This window comes from Pseudophryne corroboree, chromosome 7, assembly GCF_028390025.1.
Source record: "Pseudophryne corroboree isolate aPseCor3 chromosome 7, aPseCor3.hap2, whole genome shotgun sequence".
Classification (NCBI taxonomy): domain Eukaryota; kingdom Metazoa; phylum Chordata; class Amphibia; order Anura; family Myobatrachidae; genus Pseudophryne; species Pseudophryne corroboree.
In genome coordinates, this window is record NC_086450.1 from 120,245,680 (window position 1) to 120,268,932 (window position 23,253).

The window sequence follows — 23,253 nt, forward strand, 5'->3', positions numbered from 1 at the left end:
TGCAAGCTTCAAGTATGCAAATTGCTTGGTTGGTTCCCTCCTACTCACTATAATGGTAAATGTATTCCATTCTGTTTTGGCGGACACTTTTAATGATGCAGCACACATGATCATGAATCATAAAGTAGTTACACGGGTAATAAGGGTGAAAAAAAGACACTGTCTGGTTTTACTGTGCTGTATGGTGGATTTAAGATAGGTATAAAAAAAAACCTTTCAATTAATTTCCAGTTAGTGTGCAAGAAACTTTACTGACTCCTTGGGGCCAATTCAGTTAGGTGTGATGTGCTACTGAACATCCAACCATGGGGGTCATTCTGACCTTAACGCTCGCTGCAGTTCTTAGCAGTGCAGCGTTCAGGTCAGAACTGCGCATGCGCCGGTGCATGGCTGACAGCCGACGGCTGTCATTGCCTAGTGATCGCCTCTGCCTGATTGACAGGCAGAGGCAGTCGCTGGGTGGGAGGGGGTGGCACGGCAGCGTTTGGCCGCCGTTTTGTGGGCGCAGTCCGGCCAACCATGCGTGGCCGGACCGTGGGGGGTCGGGCCACAACGGCTGCGTGACATCACGCGCAGCCGCTGCGAGCTGGGCAGCGATGAGTAGCTCCCGGCCAGCGCGCAAAAGCTGCGCTGGCCGGGAGCTACTCCTGAAGTACAAAAGCATCGCCGCGGTGCGATGCTTTAGTACTTCAGCGATGGGGTAGGGACTTACATGCGGGACGGGCTAGCCCTGTGCTGTGCGTCCTCCCGCATGTCTGTGTTCCTGATCGTAGCTGTGCTAAATTTAGCACAGCTACGATCAACTCGGAATGACCCCCCATGTTGTGATTATGCAGGTTGCGATTTGCTGTTCCAAGATGGCACTTCACAGCCAGTTGAACTGTATACATTGGGTCATCCGTTAACATGGGGCATATAAATTTACATACCCTTCTGTTCTAACATATTATTATTCATTAAGGAGAGAGATAAAGTGTCAAAACTTAGCTCCTGTTATTTTTCAGGCTATGTGTGAAAAATTACAGGAAATGATTGGTTGGTACTTTAGACCTGATTCTGATTTGTAAGTAAAGTAAAAAAGCAAGTAACTCTGTATGTAGAACAAACCATATTGCAATGCAAGGGGAGCAAATGCATTTTTTTTTTCTGTGCAAGGTAAATACAGGCTTTTGCATGTAGCCCAAAAAAGCATACCTCCCAACTTTGGCTGGCATGAAAGCAGTACAGCTGGGTATGCGAAAGGTGCATGCTCAAAATTAGGGGGCTTGGCCCTCTGTCAAGGGGACTCGACCTCCTGGGGAGTGTTGTTTATGTGGGTCATGCTCCTGTTTTTGTCACTGTGGGGGCATGCCCTGTGCTCTGTGAGTTGCATCTATTCACCGCTAAGCAGAGCAGCAAGTGAGAGAGGGCCTCCCAACTACTGCCCCAACTCCCCCCACACAAACACACCGCAGGACACTGCGGCCCAAGGATGGGACATCCGGACAGTGCCAAAAAATGGGACTGTCCCGCCAAAATTGGGACAGTTGGGAGGTATGCAAGTGTTAGACAACTTTATGTGTGCATAGCAATTTAAATTTTAATTTGGCAACACCCAACCCAAATCTAAATCTATCCGCATGTCACATCTGCCCCACCTTCACTGCAACATGGTTTTACCCAGGTGCGCGGTAACTTGTTTTTTTGTTTTTTTTTTACTTCCAAATGAGAATCAGACCCTTTATCTCTCTCCACCCTTTGATAAATATGTGCCTATATCAGCTAACACTCACCATCACAGCACAATCCACAGCTTAAGTTGGATACACACATGCTGATGCTGAGATCTATTTTGATCATTCAGAGCAGATTTTGCCAACATCTCTGTGCATAGAAGTTCAAATGGCTCACAATGGGGTCTATGTACTAAGCCTTGAAGAGAGATAAAGTGGACAGAGATAGAGAAACCAGCTCCTGTCATTTTTCAAACACAGCCTGTAACATGATAGTTATGCGCTGAATGGCTGGTACTTTATCTCCATCCACTTTTTCTCTCACCAAGGCTTAATACTAAGGCGGAGATGTACTAGGTAGTGAAAAGAGTGGAGAAGTGAGTCAGTGGAGAAGTTTCCCATGGCAACCAATCAGCTGTGCTATACAATTTTATAGTATGCAAATTCTAAATGTTACTTCAATGCTGATTGGTTGCCATGGGCAACTTCAACACTGGCTTACTTCCCTACTCTTTTCACTGCTTAGCACATCTCTCCCTTAGACCAACTGTGATCAGAGTGGAGCTGCTGTCAGGCCAAAGGGAATTCTTATCACCCAAACACTGTATTTGCCTCTGTGTATCTTCATCTTTATGATCTCTTCATTTACCCATCCCTTTAAATATCTGGCTGTAATAATTAATCCATCTGTTTAAATTTGCCACTGATTGGGTTATGTGCTGACCACATATAGCAATCTGTGTCCAGATTTAACCCGAAGTCTACAAGCAAATGTGTCCAGGGACAGGGCGGTATGTCATTATACCTACAGTAGATCAAAATTTGCACAATTTGCCCTTTTACACAAGGATAGAAGAATTTTCTACCTATCAAAAGCAATAGAAAAGCACCACAAATATTAACCCTTTATTCATTAAGCATGCTGTTGGTTCTGAACAGATTTCAATCATATCCCTTTTGGCAGTGGCACTCGGGTATGACCAACTAGCTGCTATAAAATCTCTAAGGACCTTGAGAGCACTGAGACCTCTACGTGCATTATCAAGATTTGAAGGCATCAGGGTAAGACTACCTCATAGGTTGTCAGTGTCACGCAGCACAGATTGGCTTCTTTCCTTTGTAGCAGACGTATAGTCAGGTTTAATTTTGCTCTTTAACCAACTGGAGATTTGGTAAATTGTGAATGAGGGTAAGTCTATGAGGAGGTGTGTTCCATTGTGTCAGCAGGTCTCTATCAAAATATAAAGGTTCACTTCTTTTCTTCTAACCAGCTTTACTTTTGCAGTTCTCCTGCTGACATTGGAAGAACAAGAATGCATCATCGCTACTGGAAAAACAAAAGATACCTCATGTTTATTTCATGGATTGTGGCAGAGAAATTAGAATTGTTACTTTTGTTTTTGTATAGGTCTCTCTTATTAGCTTAGTAGCTAATGCCTTGGGATATTCAGAACTAGGGGCTATTAAGTCACTAAGAACATTAAGGGCGTTGAGACCACTAAGAGCCCTCTCACGGTTTGAAGGGATGAGGGTAAGATGAACAAGGATTTTACTGCATGAGTAGAAACATAGATGTGATTTATGTCATAAGGAATGATAAATCTATGCTGTCCTATTGCTTTTATGATCATTTCAACTATAGCTCAAATTAATTGCCATTATTTCCAATGGCAATAACTTGCCTTTACATACTGCACATGTTCCAAATTTAATGATTAAGAAACCATAGAGGCTTGTACATGTCATGATAAAAATTGACAAAGTATTATTTGGTTTGTTCCTAATCTTTCATTACCAATCACGTTACCGATGAGGTCTGATTTGGAAAGGCAAATTGGTTGAACATTTTTTCTCATTGGGAACACACTTGGTCTTCTTGGTTTGCAAAGTATGCTTTACTTTATATTAACTACATTATAAAACCTAACAAAAGCAAACACACAAAAAAAATCAACATTTTGTCATTTGCTGGATCCATCAGGACCTCCAATGCTTTCACCAATGCACAAGTCTACAGAGTGTTCATTTTGCTTTCTGTACTCCATACAATTATAAACTTGAATTATTCATGTAGTTATCTTAAATGTAGCATAAAAATAATGAAAAAACAGTGACTGTATTGTCAATATAGCAGCTTCCGCTCTGTGTAGGAGGTGGGAGTACTATGACTGCAAAAGACTATTAAGCCCCTTTCACACATAAGATCTGGCAAATACATGGCCTTGACCAAGGTCTATCATCCCGTTTGAACCTAGGTCTCAGGCAGAGACCCACATTCACACTACAGTAAAAACCCAGGAATTTCCCAGGTCAGATGCGTTCACACTGGAATTTGTTGTGTCATTTAAAGGGGATGCTTTTTTTGGCTCGCAGTAATAACGTAATTGAAAAATTAGGATTTTTGGCCCACTGTGTCTACTAAGTCCGCCCACTGGTGCTGTGGCTGCCACTGTGTTCCATGTGCTCCCCACTCATGTGGTCCATGTGCCTGCAGTTGCTGTCATCTGCAAGTGCACCGAACAGCCAATGAGACACACTTCTTTCAACCCGGGTTGGATGCGTGCACACTATAGGTGATCCAGGTTACTCCAGGAAAATCCCTGGTACCGAGCAAGGTCGTGAACCCTGGACTCCAACCAGGGCAGTTTCTGTTCACACATTGGTGATGTACTAAACTTTAACAGAGTGATAACATGTCAAGAAATAAACTACCGGCCAATCAGCTCCTAACTGCTAAGTTTGAAAAATGCTAGGAGCTGATTGGTAGTTTATCTTGCTCTATTTTATCACTCTCCTAGGCTTAGTACATCTTCCCCAGAGCAAAAACCCAGGTCAATGTGCGTTCACAGGAAGAAAAAAATGGGGTTTTGCGGTATGTGTGAAAGAAAGGGGTATGAGATTGTAACATTTTGATAGCCAGTAGTGTGAAAATTCTGCACAACAATTTAGGATCAAGCAATAACCAGTTTGCCTTTGAAAATTATTTCATGACATTATCGGTAATTAATGACAATAGAAATCTGCAAATATAGCCAGTGTCATTACTACATGTGTAATACCGAAGCTGCATTTAGAGAAGTCAAATCTGGTACCCAAAAATGAATGGGAATCAGCAAGCTTCGTACAGCACAAAGCAGTTTAATAACATTGGCTTATTCTGTTGTATGATTGTTATACTGTACAAGACTTTTATTTAGCAAATTTATATATTGGCTTCACTGCAATGATTACTTATTTCTGTTCACTTGAGAAATGGTTCTAGTTTTATTTGAATACTATTAAACACTAATTCATGCATGTATATTTTGGATTTTTACTGGCAATTCAGTTCTGATGCTTGTACTACAATGAGTCACTTTTATATATTTATAGTGTATATAATGTGTTAAGATATACAGTAACAGCAACATAAACATAACATAGATTAAATATATTGCAGTATACAAACTTTAAAATAATGCTTCAGTTAAAACTACATACAAAACATAAAATGTGTAGAATAGAATATGAATGAACTTTATGTACGGTATGTACACTATTAGGTTTCTCCTTTCATTACGTATACAGATGAATCTTCATACATTATTGATGCAATCGTGTCATTATTGATGCACTCGGCATGCCCTCCTGTGTGACTTTACCAGCGCCAGGCATCTTTTTTGCAACTTTCTATCTGAAAATGCACCATATTTGCAATGCGATGCCACTAGGACACATTAGGAGGTGGTGCTGATTAATTTAATATGCAGCACTTGTATATCTGTGTGCGATTGAGTCTGTATCTGTATACAAAGTGCTGTTGTGCTGTGTACAGTTGTGTCCTCTGTATTTGCTGCAGACACATTAAACTGCCCTTCTAGTTAAGTCTAGTCCCTAGCAAGTTTACTAAAGCCGAACGTCTAGTCATGTATCTTTTTGCCCTGAAAATGCATCTTAATCGCATTGCTATGTTAATACCATGAACAAGCAGATTATGCTCATTAAAATGATATGAGACGTGTATATCTGCATAGGAAATACTACGTTACAGCATCCGTAGCAGTTTTTCATTGACACGACCTCAAACAATTTTCTCAAATTACCCCCAAATCAACTTTTTACATTAATTTATATATCCCAAATTTAATTATATTTAATTATATATTTCAACTGGAAAAAAATTGTTTTTCATCTTTATTTTAAATACTTTTTAAATTGGTCTAAAATTACCCCCAAATCACCTTTCTTCTACTTTTTTTTTTAAATTTGTAATTAAAATAAAAAAGTTTTATTTTATCTTTTTTTATAAAAAAAATCTTATTTGCTGCATTTTTTAATATAAAAATTTCCGCAACCCAATTGTATCATCTGTAGTAATGAAAAACTGCGATTTTTTTTTTAGCAAAATTCTTGTGGCCAATTGAATAGGCCCCTAAAGGGGGGTACACACGGAGAGATCCGTGCTTAAAATCTAAGCAATCTTGCTAGATTGCTTAGATTTTAAGCACGGATCTGCCGTGTGTATGCCCTCCAGCGATAGCGATGCGCGGCCCTGCACATCGCTATCGCCGATGCTAGATTGAGCTGCATGCAGGCTCAATCTAGCGGGTCGCTCACTTCACCGTTGTGTGAAGTGAGCGGCCCCCCGTCGGCTTTCCCCCTCGCTCAGCACATCGCGCTGCGCTGAGCGGGGTGAGAGATGTGTGCTGAGCGGTCTGTGTTAAGATCGTTCAGCACACATCTCTCCCGTGAGTACCCCCCTTAAGTGTCTGTGTTTACTGCCTATGAAAAGTATTACACCATAAATTATTATTTCAGCTAATATTCATGTTCCAATTGCAATTATTTTGGAGGAAGCCTTCTGCAAAAACTACAGTACCTCCACATTTCTTCCAGTTTGTGTGTCTATTGAAGATCTATAGGGTTATATCCCTTATGCTGGTCATACTCTGTGAGCTAAAACTTACAATCAGACAGACAGACCGACAAATTATTTGACATTGCCATACACTGCCAGATAGTTGGTTTCTGATGGCGAGTATATGCACTGTCAGATCCAAACATCAATTATAGCATATGTTGGCCAGATTTGTCATGCCAAAGTGTGTGATAATTGCTGCTAGGACGCTGTCATGCATTGGTCAGTTATCACGCCGATCACTTGATAATTTGCTCATTGGGCCAACAGCTACACAGTGTATTAACCCCTTTAGCTGAGTTTAATATACTACATTTGTATTATGACTTTTAGAGTTTTCATTGCTTTGTTGTTTTACACTTTTAGGAACTTTACCTAATCTACAGTGCCAATAGCCATATTGTTAAATTACCCTCTTATATAGCTTTCCATAGTAATACATTGAATGAAAGAACAATGCGTTAGGCAGCCTTCCATATAGCTATACAACAACATTATGCAAATAATCCCCCTGAAGCTATTATCAGACTGGAAAGATAATAAACTAAAGGAGCCAGATGCATTATTTAATTAAATTATTATTGGAGCATAAAGGTCAGATCTTAGGCAAATTCTCTAAAAGTGGAACTAGGTCAGATGTTGTGCTGCTTTGTAGTATATGGATATTATTTTTGGGATTGCTACTTGTTATAAAGTAATGTACTTTTGCAGGATAGCTGTATTATTTAATATGCAGTAATGATATAAATAACACTGATGCAGAGATTGAAGGAGGTAAGAGAGGTTACTAATGACTGGATTGAATTTTGTAAATACATTACCTTAGTTATTAGCAATGTAACAAAGGGCATATGAACAAGCAGTTAGGCTGATGGATGGTTTTATTTTTAAGGAATAACACTGAGTGAAACACTAAGGAAAAATGAAAAAGTTAAATTGTTCTGTTTTTTTATGAGTATGCCCTTAGATTCATGCACTGTCGTAATGGAGTTGTTATAGTTTCATAATGGTAATTGCAGTCAGATGATGTATCAGAACATAATGCTGAATCAGCTCTGGTTATCAGGCGCACCAAAGCATTATGTGTGTGTGTATATATATATATATATATATATATATATTGGTCTGTCCACTAAGTTGCAATATCTGGAGTGTGGTGATTGGTATTTCCATCATTGTAAGGCTGTGCGTTACAATGATGACTCACTGCTAGCCAAGATTAATGTGAACACTTGACTTAAAGGCATTGTCCACAACATTCTGCCTTCTTCTTTAAGAGGATCCTCTTCTTTATAGCACTTTGTTTTTGTCTCACCAAATGAAAATGGTATTAGAACTCAGTTGTCCATTCAGAAAGCTGGCAGCAGATTAGGGGGCCTCTGCCTATGCATTGTATTAAGTCTATTAGCCAGGGCTTCTGTCCAAACCAGAATCACATTCTTAGAAACAGCAGTTCTTTATCACTGTCATAAGTAGATGGGATGCAGTCAATATACCGGCTGTTGGGATCCTGGGCGTTCAGGATACCGACACCAGAATCCCGACAGCTGGTAAAATACCCATTCCTGGAATTCCAACATACTGGGAATAGAACCTGTGGCGAGTAAAGTGAGCCATCAAGCCCGATGCGCGGCAAGCACAGCAAGCAAGCGAGTATAGTGGCACCTATATAAATATTTAATAAAAATGTAATGTAAACAAAAGCTTAACTAAAAATGTTAATTAAAGAAGCTAAATTGAATTCTATTTTATATTAAATTAATTAATATTTGACTACAGGATAATCATATAAAACAAAAACATGTATATCAGTTTGACAGGTAATAATCATAATAGATTAGTACCATTTAACTGATGTGGTCATAGGGGTATATTCAATTGAAGTCGAATGCTTTCCGACGGAGAGGATCCGACGTGTCACTATTCAATGCCGGCTGTTTCCGCCCAGCAATCCAACAATGCAGATTCGACTTGATATACCAAGTAGAATTTACATCTGCGGTAACCTGGTGAAAACAGATGCGTTTTCGACAAAAACACGTGGATTCACATTTTTTTCGAAAGTGCTGTTCTTTTTCACCAGTCTAATGCATATTTGACCTAAAAACTGTTGAAAAGTGCTGTTTTTATGACTGTCGGAAAAACCTTCACCAATTTAATACCCCCCATAGACGTAAAGATGTGTGCACTGATGGTCCGTATGATGAAACAAATTAGGAAAAACAACAGGTACAATAGAATTTACATTTACACTTGATGCACTTTACAGATTGATCACTTTCTTAGAACACAATGGACCCTCAGGGGTATGACCAGCCCTATAAAAATCAGTTGATCTCAGGGAATCTCTTTGAGTAAGCTATGTTTGCTCATGTAGTTCTCAACTACAAACCACTGTCCCCACCCATGTCAATGTAAATAGGCCAGGCCTTTATCCATCATAAAATTCCTTAAGAACAATTTACTGACCATGACGCTCCTTGTAACATAACTTGTAGTGTTGTATTCAAACATATATTATAATCAATAACTCTGAGAAACCATTATCTAAAATGTCTTTAATTAAATTGGAGAATTTATTTACACTAAACTAGTTTACTAGATATGTCATTTTTAGAATTTACAGTATCTATCACACAATACATATTTCATATCTCTATTGATAGTATAAACCTGGTTCTCGCAATGCTGACGTTAATTCTGATTCATGGCTTTGCTGTATTTCTGACTGTGAGTATTTTAGATAAACTAGCTGCTCATTAAAATTCAGATATCCAGCACCATGGTAACCAAGCCACGGTACAGCTAATACGACTTATTTTTCAACTTGACGGTTTAGAAATAAGTATGTTTTTCCCCCAGCAACAAAACTCGAAGGCTCTTGAAATTTCAGGAACTTCAGCGCTCAAATAATAAGATTGCAATGCATTGTGAGGATTCAGAAAAACAATAATCCAATTATTTGTGAATCTTACAAATAACAATATAGGAGGACTATTTTAATGAAGCAAAATATGTGGCACATTCCCTTGGTGCCAGCAGGACAATTGCTTTCTAGTACGGATAACAGAGAGTCATCGATCTGTTTGGTGTTCACCATAAAAATATATCTAGGCTTTGGGTTATCCACAAATGCAACCAAGGCCGTCTTCTATGTCCTTAAAGCATTAAAGGGATAAACTAAGTTACAGGGCTCTATGTACTAAGCCTTGTATGGAGATAAAGAGGACAGAGATAAACTACCAGCCAGTCAGCTACTAACAGTCATTATTGAAACACAGCTTGTAACATGGCATTTAGGAGCTGATTGGCAGGTGCTTTACCTCTGTCTACTTTCTCTCTGTCCATGGCTTAGTAAATAGACGCCATAGAACTCTAAAAATGTCTGTGGCTATTCATTAGCCTGCATGTTTTGTTTACATCTGCTTCTAGGTTGCCTGAATGCACTGGCTCTCTAGAATAATTTACTATAACTTGTTAATATAATAATAACAGAAAGTTGACTTAGTTCATCAACCTTAAATAAGTAAATTAGAATGCAGTGCGGACTGATGGGAAGATGTTGATGCCCTGCTCTGGTTACAAAAACCAAAATGGAAGTCTGATGTTACTTAACCTGATGGGTGAAAATGAGAGAAGCAAAATGGTTAAACCATATGCACCGAAATACCAAAATGCAAATGTGTTCATGGATCCTTAGCCAAATAGAAGATACCAATGGCATGCAAAATGGAAATGACTATCTAAAATGATCAGGGTACACATAACATTGGTTTTAAATTGTTTCAAAATAATGCAAATGTGAAATATAAAGTAAAAGATAATTTTTAAGGTTCTCTCCACTTATATTAAACTTTGCTTCCTCCAATCCACTCTTTTTGAATCTGTGCTTGAGTATAACGTCATCCATATCTGAAAATGTAGTTCTGGCTGGTGTTTCCAAACTTAAACAATAATCAGAGTAAAACACACCTGGGTTACTAATTTGTTAGTGCTCAAGAAAGTTTCCTAGTGGCTGTTGTCTTGCAATGTGATTTATCATAATGGCAGTAATTTATACATCAGCAACACGCTGCGAGCAGTGGTGAGTAGAGGAGTGATGGACCGTGGCAGAATAACCAGTGAATTTTGCTTTGAGTGGAGATACATGCAAGGTTCTGTCCTCTTAGAGATATCTAGGCATTCTGACCTGATATCACCTGCCAGTTAGTAACGTATGATTGCTATCACGGTACAATAGACATGATCTGCACACGCAGTATCACATGTTCTCTATTATGACTGGACTGTACAGCAATAATTGTTACTATGTACAACCAAACCTACTTTTATAGCTAAGTAAATACATTAAACAAAGCGATACAGTATAAATGTAATGATCATTGTGGTACAAGCTTCAGAAATGAATTTTAATGTACAGTATATGAAAATTTTCATTTGAGTAACTGATGACAGACAAAATAAACATACGATCATACTATGTTTATGCATGTTGAGATATAAAAGGCAACATATCCTAGTATGACACAGTTGCCTAATTGCCTGTTGTTGATGTTGTGCTGACAATATAAATAATGATAACAAATGTGCTTGTACCGATGCATGCACCATACCTTATCTGCCATACTAATGTAGTAAATAGTTAATTATGTCATAGAACCACACTGTATTTATTAAACAAAGGTTATTGATTTAAAGGAGAACTATTATATTTTATTTTATATATATATATATATATATATATATAGTATATATAATGTGGTTTAAAAAGAAAACAGGTCGGGGGTAATTTACAACAGAGCAATGTAAAAAGCCTTCTCTCATCTAATTTATGGCTACTTTCCTGTTCTCTGTCTCTGCCACTGGAGCGTCTGAATATGGGTGCAGGCTGTGCTGTGCACAAGGACTCCTGGGTCAACGCACACTGGGGGTGATTCAGATGTGGTTGGAATGAGAATCACTGCTGCTTACTTGAGTCATCAGCGATGCTCAGATATGTTAATGCAGAGGCGTCTGGTATAAGTAGACACCTTCTGCATGCATGTATGATCCAGTGCTGCATCTGAGGATGCAGCATTGGATCACCTGTGACACCATTGTTAGGCTGAGAGAACCCTGAGGTCCTGAAATCTTTAGAGCAGGTTGGCAACTGTAGCTTTGCAGAGCAATGCATAAACTAGATTTCTTATTGCGGAACAGATTGATACTTTTGCACAGTGCTCCTAATAAGATTTTTCTGGTTCTCAGTAATTCTATGTGCACTTCAAATCCAGGGAGCTGATACTTGACATGTACCTTGATACTGTGTGCATTCAGGAGACCATCTATGTTCAATGAGTGGTAGTAGGGAGAACTGGGCATTTAAATGCACATTGGGTGCATGAACCCAAATATGTCTCGGAAATAAAAAAATCGAAGTGCCATTTAATGCGATGTGAAATTCTCTGTTGTGGAACACCCCCTCTGTTGATCTGATTGCTTGCTTTGCATTGTTATGTTGGGTTGCAATTGTCACATGTGCAATTGCGTGTGTTAATCCAGTGACTATAAACAGCAATGCAAATAGTGACATTTTCAGGCTATTTGAATATGATTCTTACTGTATTTCAGTGATTTCCTAAAATTCGACATGGGTATTCTGATAGTTCTCCTTTAAATAAAATTCATGTAAACAATGTTATGTATTACTTTTTTCTGTATTTTGGATGGTAAAACGTATGCCAGAATTCTAACGTTCCCATAAATCTCGTTAAAAATAAACAGCAATTAATGACTTTGTTATTCAAAGCTACTATAGTCTCTTGAGACCTGAGCAGAGATCTACTGTATGAATTATTAGATTTCTAATTGTTTAATCAGGCACACTGATCTTTATTAAATTTTGTGCTCTCCTTCTCCTAGTGGTAAATTAATTGCACAGAACGCCATTAAATCAAGAAATTATTTTATAAACCCATCAACTGTGTTTTATTAAAAGTAATAACATTCACAAATGTGTTTGCAGACATTCTAAGAAATTACTGAAACTGAACTGTAGCTAGCCTGCGTCTGATGACAGGTCATTTAAATATTGTCACCAGGCAAGGGCATATCAAGTTGGTCAGCCTTGTACACACATATGGTGTATGGTAGACAAATCTACACTGATCTTCATTAAGGTTAAACTGAAAAATGAATGATCTACAGTATGCCTTTCAGCTAGCCAATGATCCTGAATAGAATTGAAGGCCCCGGGAAACAACAATGCACTGGGGCCCCTACCCACCCTTTAATGGGAATAAATGGAAAAAAAAAATTACCCCTCCTGTGGTATAGCATTCAATGGCTGTCAGCACTTTAATTGGTGGATAACTCCAACCATCCACCAATGAGTAAGCATTCTGACTGGATGCAGGTAGTGAATGCTGCACTGTGATTGCTGGATTGCTACAGCCATATACCACTCAACAAGATGACAGCCATTCTCTGTCTGGGTGTAGGTAGAGATTGTTCAAAATCAAATGAAATGATATAACAATATAATTAGATGAGGCACTCTAAATAATGTATATATTTTTGTGCTGATCACTCTTAATTAAGTACCGCAGCTCCCAATAAATGCTTTGAGCTACCATAAATAGCACATATAAAATAAAATAAAATATGAAGGGAGCATGTATCTATATAAAAAAAAAACAATGGTTTTAATTGAACACTGGTAAAAAAAAAAAAACCCAAAAATGCAACAACAATGTGCCTACATAGAATATTACCACATCTGTTGGAGCATATATTGTATTTAGACATAGTCCATAGACAGTACATTTGTGTGCATGCTCTCGAGAGATAAGGTGGCTTGGTGCAATGAGCCCGTTAATAACAATTTAGAGTATGGATACTTTGAATAAAGAAAAAATATGTCCATGGACCTATGTAGCGCTGACCACACTGAGTGTGCACTATGCTAAGACCTCCCAACCACCAAGAGTGTTCTCACCACCGATGATGTGCAGTCCTGCTGTGTCAGTTTGCCTGTATGACAGCCCAGCCAGGTGGGATAGGCAGGTTCTTTGGTGTCAATGGGGAGGGAGAACGCGGCTCATCTCTCATCAGCAGTGCAGGTGATCTGTGGTAGGTAACTTTGGCAAAAACATGTCCAACTTCAAAGAGGCACAGGGCAAAGTATGGATCCCTTAACGCGTTTCTCCGTTGTTAAACACTAACGGTTTCATCAAAAGGTCTGATGTCCACGGCCATATTGTCAATATATGCTCCTACAAATGTGGTAATATTCTATGTAGGCACATTGTTGTTGCATTTTTTTGAGTTTTTTTTTACCAGTGTACAATTAAAATCATTTTTTCATATATACTGTATATATACATGTGCTCCCTTCATATTTTATTTTATAATAGGTAGAGAATGTTGCCTGGCCACTCTGATTGGGTGTAATTCACAATCAGAGAAGCCAGCCATCATTCTCTGCCTAACTCCCAATAAGCTATGTAGGCACCAACCCATTAGGCATTTTCCCACTGGCCCAGCCTGCCCCTGACTGAAAGCCCCTATAATCATGGGGCCCTGGTCATCTAGCCAGTGTCCCTATACATTATGCAGTGACCACTCACAGGTTCAGATGTGGTCAATACTATAGCTGAGTAGATTAATATGTATGTTCTAACCCATCTGACGTTTTGGGAAGTAATTTATTTTGGGTTCACACAGACAACAATTTCTGCAGATTTTAGTCTAACTATAAGATTAGCTCTCAAAATTGAGGCATGTGTGATCAGAATATGTCTTTTATAATAGCTTTAGTACATTACAAGTGAAAATACTTATGTAAAGCACCTAACAATAGTTTTCAACCTTTAGATGACCTTTTAGCTTATTTTCCTCTATTTGCCCTGCTAAATGTTTATTTAATAGTTTTATTTCTAGCTTCTTTCTGTGCTTTTCAGCCACATTTTAATATTGTTAATCCAGGGTATTTATTTGTATATTATTGTATATGATGCTAAGCTGCTTTCTGCACAGTAGAGTATTATAGTATCCATGAAAACTCTAGTACAATGAATCACTGGTACAATGGTTCATAGCTGTATGATATGCCAATTTTTTTTTATAATTGATCGATTATTGTTAGTTTGCACATGCGTCATTGCTGAAATACAGTATGCATGTGCAAGTATTGCAATGAGGATTCATTCACAAGTGATTGACACGGAGCAGCTGTTATATGGGAGGTAAAGTGGTGGCAAAAATGTGAGCATGTCAGGACCATTTTTTGGCAAACTGCGATCATGCATGCGGCAAACACATCATACAACTATGAATCAGGATCAGTGTTTTCAGAAGGTGGACCACCATTAGAACTCTTTTCATGATATGGGGACTTTTACACACATATTTGTGAATGTTACAAGGCACAGATAGAATTGTACTTAATGTATGCTGCTATACTTGCTGTGTTCCTAATAAAGGAGCTCCAATAAGTTTGAGTTCCTCAAAAGTTGATTAAATGCTACAATTAAAGGGGGTGGGTACAACTAAGACTATCAGTGGGCTACCCAATGAAACCGCAACATAACATAATATATGGTACTCAAGTAATATTATAACCTGGTCTAAAGCTAGAATAAGCTTTGATACTCAACAATACAATTATATCTTTTTATGTAATGCATGTCCATCTCAATCCCAGTATATAGTTACAAATGATTGGCTGGAGCATGTGTAACTATTTGTATAGTAGTTATTTGATTGATTGATTGATTGATTGATTGATTGATTGATTTTAATGAAAATTGTTTTGCCACTTGAAAAATGGCAATGATTTTTATGTTCTTTTGTACTTTATTAATTTACGTATTCATCCACCATTTATTATTTCTTCAATATATGTTTTCTGTTTATTTCTATTTTTTTTTTACTTTTGTTGCATTTATATAATTTATTTTAACAGCTATTTCTTTTTTTCTGCAGTTTACATTTCTGTGCGTCCATCTTTCCACTATCAGGTCTTTAATTTTATATTTCTATAATTTCTCTTTTTTTTTGTTTGTGATGTGAATTTCTTCCAACACAATCCATCTGTTTAGATTTATTTTAGTTTTTTTCCCATGTGTGACACCAAACCACAGAATCTTTTATGCCAAAACTGACTTTTTTTTCCTCCAACTTGTTATACTAGGTGGTTGTGAATGCGTTGATCGGAGCCATTCCCTCCATTATGAACGTGCTGCTGGTTTGTCTTATATTCTGGTTGATTTTCAGCATTATGGGCGTGAATCTTTTTGCGGGAAAGTATTATCATTGTGTTAATACTACCACTGAAAAAATGTTCCTCGATACTGAAGTTAATAACAAAACAGAATGTTTGCAGCTTCAAAATGAAAGTGCTCGATGGAAGAATGTAAAAGTGAATTTTGATAACGTGGGTGCAGGGTATCTTGCATTACTTCAAGTGGTAAGTGATGTCAGTATGGTGCATTTTTTCCAATACAATACACAATTTACCAGTATTTAATAGTGATTTTTTGTTTTGTTTTTTAAAGATAGAAAATATAATAAAGATGAGGATTACAGGTATATCATATTTAGGGGTAGATTTACTAAAGTCTCCAAAAAAGAAAGTGAACGTGTTGTTTAGAGCAGCCAATCATATTCTAGCTAATATTTTCTAGAATGTACTATATTATAGCTTGTATCTGATTGGTTGCTACAGGCAACATTCCTACTTTTCTGTTTTAGATGTATCAGTAGTAAATTGCTCCTAAATATTTATGTATTTTCTTACTGTAACTTGACCATTTCCTAATGTAAACTATAGGTCTGTGTTGTTTCTTTTTAGCCTAGATACATTCCATTTTTCTTTTATTGCAAAATCTGTTTTTGTCTTGTGTGTAGACTTATTGTATATAGACCATTGGTTCCTATAGTGTCTCTGTGTCACCTATAGACATGCAATAACTCACTACATGAATTTTTATTGATATTAATTATTTGCCGTATCCAAAGGTGTGTACGGTACAGTATACAGGTTGAGTATCCCATATCCAAATATTCCGAAATACGGAATTTTTTGAGTGAGAGTGAGATAGTGAATGGCCCAATGTACACAAACTTTGTTTAATACACAAAGTTATTAAAAATATTATACTAAATGACCTTCAGGCTGTGTGTATAAAATGTATATGAAATATAAATGAATTGTGTGAATGTACACAAACTTTGTTTAATGCACAAAGTTATTAAAAATATTATACTAAATGACCTTCAGGCTGTGTGTATAAAATGTATATGAAATATAAATGAATTGTGTGAATGTACACACACTTTGTTTAATGCACAAAGTTATTAAAAATATTGGCTAAAATTACCTTCAGGCTGTGTGTATAAGGTGTATATGAACATAAATGCATTCTGTGCTTAGATTTGGGTCCCATCACCATGATATCTCATTATGGTATGCAATTATTCCAAAATACGGAAAAATACAATATCCAAAATACTTCTGGTCCCAAACATTTTGGATAAGGGATACTCAACCTGTATTTAGTTAAGTTTTTAATTAGAATCTGAAGGCTATTTAGCTGAAACAATTAACCCATTGTTTTAGCCATTGCATTTCTTTTTGAGGGCTATGTCCCTAAATTATTAGTTTTTGGTTGTTCAAAAAATAAACAAACAAAATCTGCCTAGCCAAACCATAAGACTTGCGTATTTTAGTTTGAGTAATTGACACCATAATATTTCAATACATTTTTTATTGAATCACTATTGATCATGTTGGTAAACGTGGTCAGAAGATAATTGCAGTAGATGGCTAGTGGCCAGTCTAGGCTAACATGCCCCAGTCATGACACAAATTATCCACTCTGACCTAGGAGAATAGTTGAATCTCATTTAATTTAGCCACCTATGTGAGTAGATAAATTGATTCAGTCGCCCAGATCCTGAACTGAGTAGCAGGACCAGCAAATGTGCAGCTAGCTTTTCTTAATCACATCAGGGCAGAAGTTATAGCTGCTGTGAACACATAAATCTGATTGTCTACAGATGTATCTGTCCCTGCACAGAGGAACTGAAGAAAGCTAACAGAAGGGAACTAGTCTTTAATCTAATGCACGCTAAAAACAATTTTATTGAAAATAATAAATGACTATTATTGAAAATAGTCAGTAGGACCTACCAAAAAGTTATGGTCTGCTACTGTAGAAAAATATTTTTTTCTTATACATTTTCCATAGAATTGTGTTGTTTACAGAATTGTTTACATTTTTTTGGCTGCAGAGGGGTATGCGATTTTTGTTAAAGAGTTACAATAAATAACATAAGAAATCCACTGCACAAAAAGAGCTCTGATCTTACCCCCCTGGAAAATAAACAGATAATCCTCGTTTTAAAAAAGTTTTGAAATAAATACTAAGCATATAGTAGCAGGAACTGATATAGGGGGTAATTCCAAGTTGATCGCAGCAGGAAATTTTCTAGCAGTTGGGCAAAACCATGTGCACTGCAGGGGAGGCAGATATAACATGTGCAGAGAGAGATAGATTTGGGTGTGGTGTGTTCAATCTGCAATCTAAATTGCAGTGTAAAAATAAAGCAGCCAGTATTTACCCTGCACAGAAACAATATAACCCACCCAAATCTAACTCTCTCTGCAAATGTTATATCTGCCCCCCCCCCCTGCAGTGCACATGGTTTTGCCCAACTGCTAAAAAATTTCCTGCTGCGATCAACTTGGAATTACCCCCATAGGACCTTATTCAGCATTAGTTGCAGTTTATCTAAATTAGCAAAATTGCAACTGCTTGCGATCACATGATGGGAGTTGCCCAGCACAGGGCGAAGGCAGTCATACGCTGCTGAATAAGGTCTGTAATTTGGACCACCCTCTTAAAATAGGGTACACCTCATTCTTTGTTTTGATCTACAGTGTATGGCAATTTAATATATGGTCAAAGAAACTGGATATTTATATAAATACCATTTTTGTTGGGAGACCAGCAGCTAGTCAGAAATGCATGACAATAGTAATTTTATATTGTTTGATCAACTTGAATTTAGTCAATAAATTAAGTTAAATAGTTTTCTCTAATGTGCTAGCCTCTGGAAACTAATGGACATTTCAGGTTTTGTTTAGAAAGGTAATTGTCCTCCATTTGATGCATTAGAGTATCTACTGTAGTTTCCTCATACTATGCTGTGCCTGCTTTTTTTATATACATTCATAACCATTATAATGTGCATATAGTACTGTATATTTTAAAAATAAGAAAATTGGCAGTAGCACAGGGTGGTGCAACTAGTACCGATATGCAACCCATTCTAATATAATATTGCTCTTATTTGGAGACTTGCAGCTATTCAATGATACCCAGTTGAAATAAAGGGGCAGATTTATTAAGCATGGTGAAGTGATAAAGTGGAAGATCATAAACGACCAGCCAGTCAGCTCCTAACTGTCATTTTTCAAACCCAGCCTGTGACATGGCAGTAAGGATCTGATTGGCTGGTCCTTTATCACCTTCCACTTTATCACTTCACTGAGCGGAATAAATCTGCCCCACTGTCTGTTGACCATTTTCTGACATAGCAATTATTCTTTCTTTACCTTTCTGTTTTGAAATAGCGCTACTGCGCTATTGGTCCACTGTCTCTCTCCCCAGTGGCGTCACAAGGCGGGTGCGGGGGTTGCGGCCCACACCCGGGTGTGACACCTGGAGGGGGTGACACCAAATGTCAGCTCCTCCGCAGTGACAGGAGCCAGGTGCTGCAGTGTGAAATTCTGCTACAGCACCCGGCTCCTGTCATAGCAGAGGAGCCGACAGCGCACTGAGACCGTCTCTGGCGGAAGCCCAGCATCTCCGGAGATGCTGGGCACGCTTCCGGAGTGACGATTCCAGGATACCAGCGAAGCCACGCCCCCTAACTGTAAGGCCACGCTCCCTTTTTGCCGCGGCAGGAGATCAGGGGTGCGCACCATGTGTCACCACACCCGGTGACGCCTCTGTCCCTCCCCATTGTCTCAAAACAAACCTCAGCTGACTATGAGTGTGCCTTGCTACAATTCAGATTGCAAAGTGCCTTTAACCATTGGCGTCATAGGTCACAGGTAGCAATGCCTAAAAAAAAATTTAACTAACCCCTAGTCCCTGGGTAACCCCAGGCTTCATCCTAGTCAGCCTTATGGATAATACGGCACTAGTAATAAAGAAACCAGCAGTATTTTCTGATAAATTAGGTATGATTTGTGTGAGTATGATGCAGAAAAAAAACTATTGATATTGAATTTGGTATTTGAGACCAAGAAATAAATAAATCTGCCTGATAGATAACGTTATCTGCACGTTGGATTTCCCATGTGACAGTATAGTCACTGTTCAGTCATCATGTCTGACACTTTATGATAATTTTAGCGTTAATACATAAATTCCACCCTATTTTTGTTATGATAGCTACTAGAAGAAGTGTAAACATTCTGCATCACGAATCAGAACTTTTGTCTCCGACATTTGAATCCCTGTCGGATACTTTCATAACTGATGACTGTAATAATCTTGTGAATTAAAATAAATGTGTGCAAACAGTAATTTTCTATATATTGTAATCACTTAATAATACAGTTGAATCCAAGTATTATATTTTTTTGCAGGCCACATTTAAAGGATGGATGGACATTATGTATGCTGCAGTTGATTCACGAAAGGTTGGTATATATTCGGAATGATTTCTGTTTGTATGAGGCCAGCTTTACATTTTAACTTTTAGTAGTAAATCTTCACCAATGCAGCCACAATTTATCCATTTATACAGTGATATGATGGTTTGTTGCCAGCTGCAGTATAGGGGTCTATTTAATTGATTTGACAAGTCTGAAAAATTGCATTTTCCGACTTTTTTAGGTCGAATCTGGATTTGACCTATTCAAGTCAGTTACCGTTTTTCCGACGCGGATTAGCCGCGGATCCACGTGTTTTGTCAAATTGGCAGGCATTTTAGACCCGTTTTTGACAATGCCGATCCGACTTAAAAATAAAAATTGGATCGGCATTGTCGAAAATGGGCTATACCTGACGGAAATGCCCGGAAATTAAATAGTGCAGTGTCAGATTCCCTCCATCGGAGAGGATCCGACACCAATTGAATTGACCCCAAAACTAAGAAACCTTCTAGACTGAAGCTCAAAAGTATACAGTATATTATGATAAATTTGTAATTGTGCATGGAAACTGCCAAACAAACATATTTCCAAACTCTCATCTCTGCTCAAACCTCTAACCCCAAAGACTCTTTAATACATTTAAATCACTTCTGGATCCTCCCTCACCTACCCCACCAGCCACTATCAAGGCACAAGATCTTGCTTCCTACTTCAAGGAGAAGATTGATAAGATCCGAGATAAAATGGTATGCTCTTCGTCAGCTAGTGACCTGCTCAGTTTGTTATTTGAACCCTCTGGCACTCTCTCATCATTTGAGCCCACAAATGAAGATGAAGTATCATCACTCTTATTATCCTGCTTCTCTACTACCTCTCCTCTTGATCCTTTACCATCACAAATAAGTAAAGCTCTGTCTCCGGTGCTCATCCCTACCTTAACTAACATCTTTAATCTCTATCTCTCTCTACTGGTATCTTTCCTTCAATCCTCAAGCATGCAGTGACAGCACTGACTAAAGTGGTTAATGATTTGGTCACTATGAAGTCTAAAGGCCATTACTCACTTCTTATTCTTCTAGATCTATCTGCTGCCTTTGACACTGTTGACTATTTTCTTCTCATACAAACACTACAATCCCTAGGTCTTAAAGACACAGCCCTTTCTTGGTTCCTATCCTACCTATCTAATCGTTCCTTCATTGTTCGCTTCTCTGAATCTACCATCCTCCTCGCTACCTCTTTCAGTTGGAGTACCGCAAGGCTCAGTCTTAGGTCCTCTGCTTTTCTCAATCTATACCTCATCTCTTGGTAAACTAATCAGCTCTTTTGGATTTCAGTATCATCTGTACACAGATGATACTCAAATCTACCTAGCCTCCCCTGGTTTGTCTCTATCTGTACTGGGCCATGTTACTGAATGCATTTCTGCCATTTCATCTTGGATGACATCTCGCCACCTCAAACCTAATATTTCAAAAACAGAGTTAATTATATTTCCACCTGCCAATAGTAGGTACCAACCTGATATCTCTATCACTGTTGAAAACTCAACAATCAACCCTACCCCACAAGCTCGCTGCCTAGGTGTCATCCTTGACTCTGATCTGTCCTTTGTTCCCCACATTCAATCTGTCTCAAAATAATGTTACATGCATCTAAAAAAAGATATCCAAAATATGACCATACCTTACACAAGACACTGCTAAAACTCTAATCCATGCTCTCATTATCTCCTGCATTGATTATTACAAACTGGTCTTCCCAAAATGAGACTTTCACCACTACAATCCATTCTGAATGCAGCTGCAAGGCTAATCTTCCTCGCTAGACGTTCATCATCTGCAGATCCACTCAACCCGACCTCTTCGCCCTTCACAAGATCTGCATCTCTCATCCACACTCATAACTCGCTCCCACTCATGATTACAGGAATTTCTTCAGGCTGCACCCACTCTGTGGAATGCCCTCCCATGCACAATAAGACTCTCCACTAGTCTCCAAAATTTCAAATATTCCCTGAAAACTCACCTCTTCAGGCAAGCGTATCAAATTCCAGAACCACCCACATAACTTTCATAAACTTTCCTATCAAATTGTATCCACTCTGCAAAGTCCACATATATCCTCAATTGTCTTCTCATTCTTCACTTTCCCTTCCTTCTGACCCCGGTTCATCATTGCTGTGTGTCCATATCATACAGCCCGCCAAGAACCTTTGCAATCTGGTGGACAACTTTGCAATAGATAGCACCTATCCTTGTGTATCCATGCCTATTTCCCTATAGATTGTAAGCTTCCGAGCAGGGCCTTCCTACCTCTATGACTGTTTGTTATTACCCAGTTTTGTTATATTATTGTTATTTCTAATTGTAAAGCGCAATGAAATTTGCTGCTCTAAATAAGAAACTGTTAATAAATAAATAAATAAATAAATGAGTGGTACTGCCTGCAGACATTTTATTGTTATGTCCCCTTCATATAGATTATCTTTAGATCAGTGTCAGATCTCTGCAGGCAGAATAGTGCAAGGAAAGAGACACCATCATCTAAATAATTAGACTACTTCTTGTTGACCCAAGTGAGTCGGTTTAGAAGATATATTAATTTTACAAAAGTAAAATTGCATACCCCTTTGTCAAATTCTTTGCTCATTCCCTAAAAGTCAGTTTTTTGTTTTTTTTTACTATCAGATTAATAAAAATAAAACACAGTCTATTTCAGCAAATGTAATTCATCCATGTACCTCATATGACCTATTTATTAGGAAATAACCTTCCAACATTAGGAATTCCACTGATAATGATTGTCCTGCGAAACAGCGATTGGGTAGGAGATACAATTGGTAGAACACCTTTCTTCCCTTTCCAGTATATCTGACTATTCAACAAAAAACTAAGATTTGCTTTGAGTGTACCTAAATATAATACGGGCTGCTTATGTAGAATTTACGGCTTAATTTTGTATAGATATTACAATTATTAATCTGGTTCTCC

The 23,253-nt window shown here is 38.0% G+C and overlaps 1 protein-coding gene across 4 annotated transcripts in view; it reads left to right on the forward strand.

The window, feature by feature from the left end:
- Positions 1-23,253, forward strand: part of LOC134944756 (sodium channel protein type 2 subunit alpha-like) — a 423,313-nt gene that overhangs the window by 380,072 nt on the left and 19,988 nt on the right. For all 4 annotated transcript variants that reach the window (XM_063933594.1, XM_063933593.1, XM_063933595.1 and 1 more), the window contains exons 22-24: positions 3,121-3,243; positions 15,782-16,057; positions 20,252-20,305. In XM_063933594.1, the coding sequence (XP_063789664.1) occupies positions 3,121-3,243; positions 15,782-16,057; positions 20,252-20,305 (453 nt within the window). The remainder of the gene's footprint in view (positions 1-3,120; positions 3,244-15,781; positions 16,058-20,251; positions 20,306-23,253) is intronic.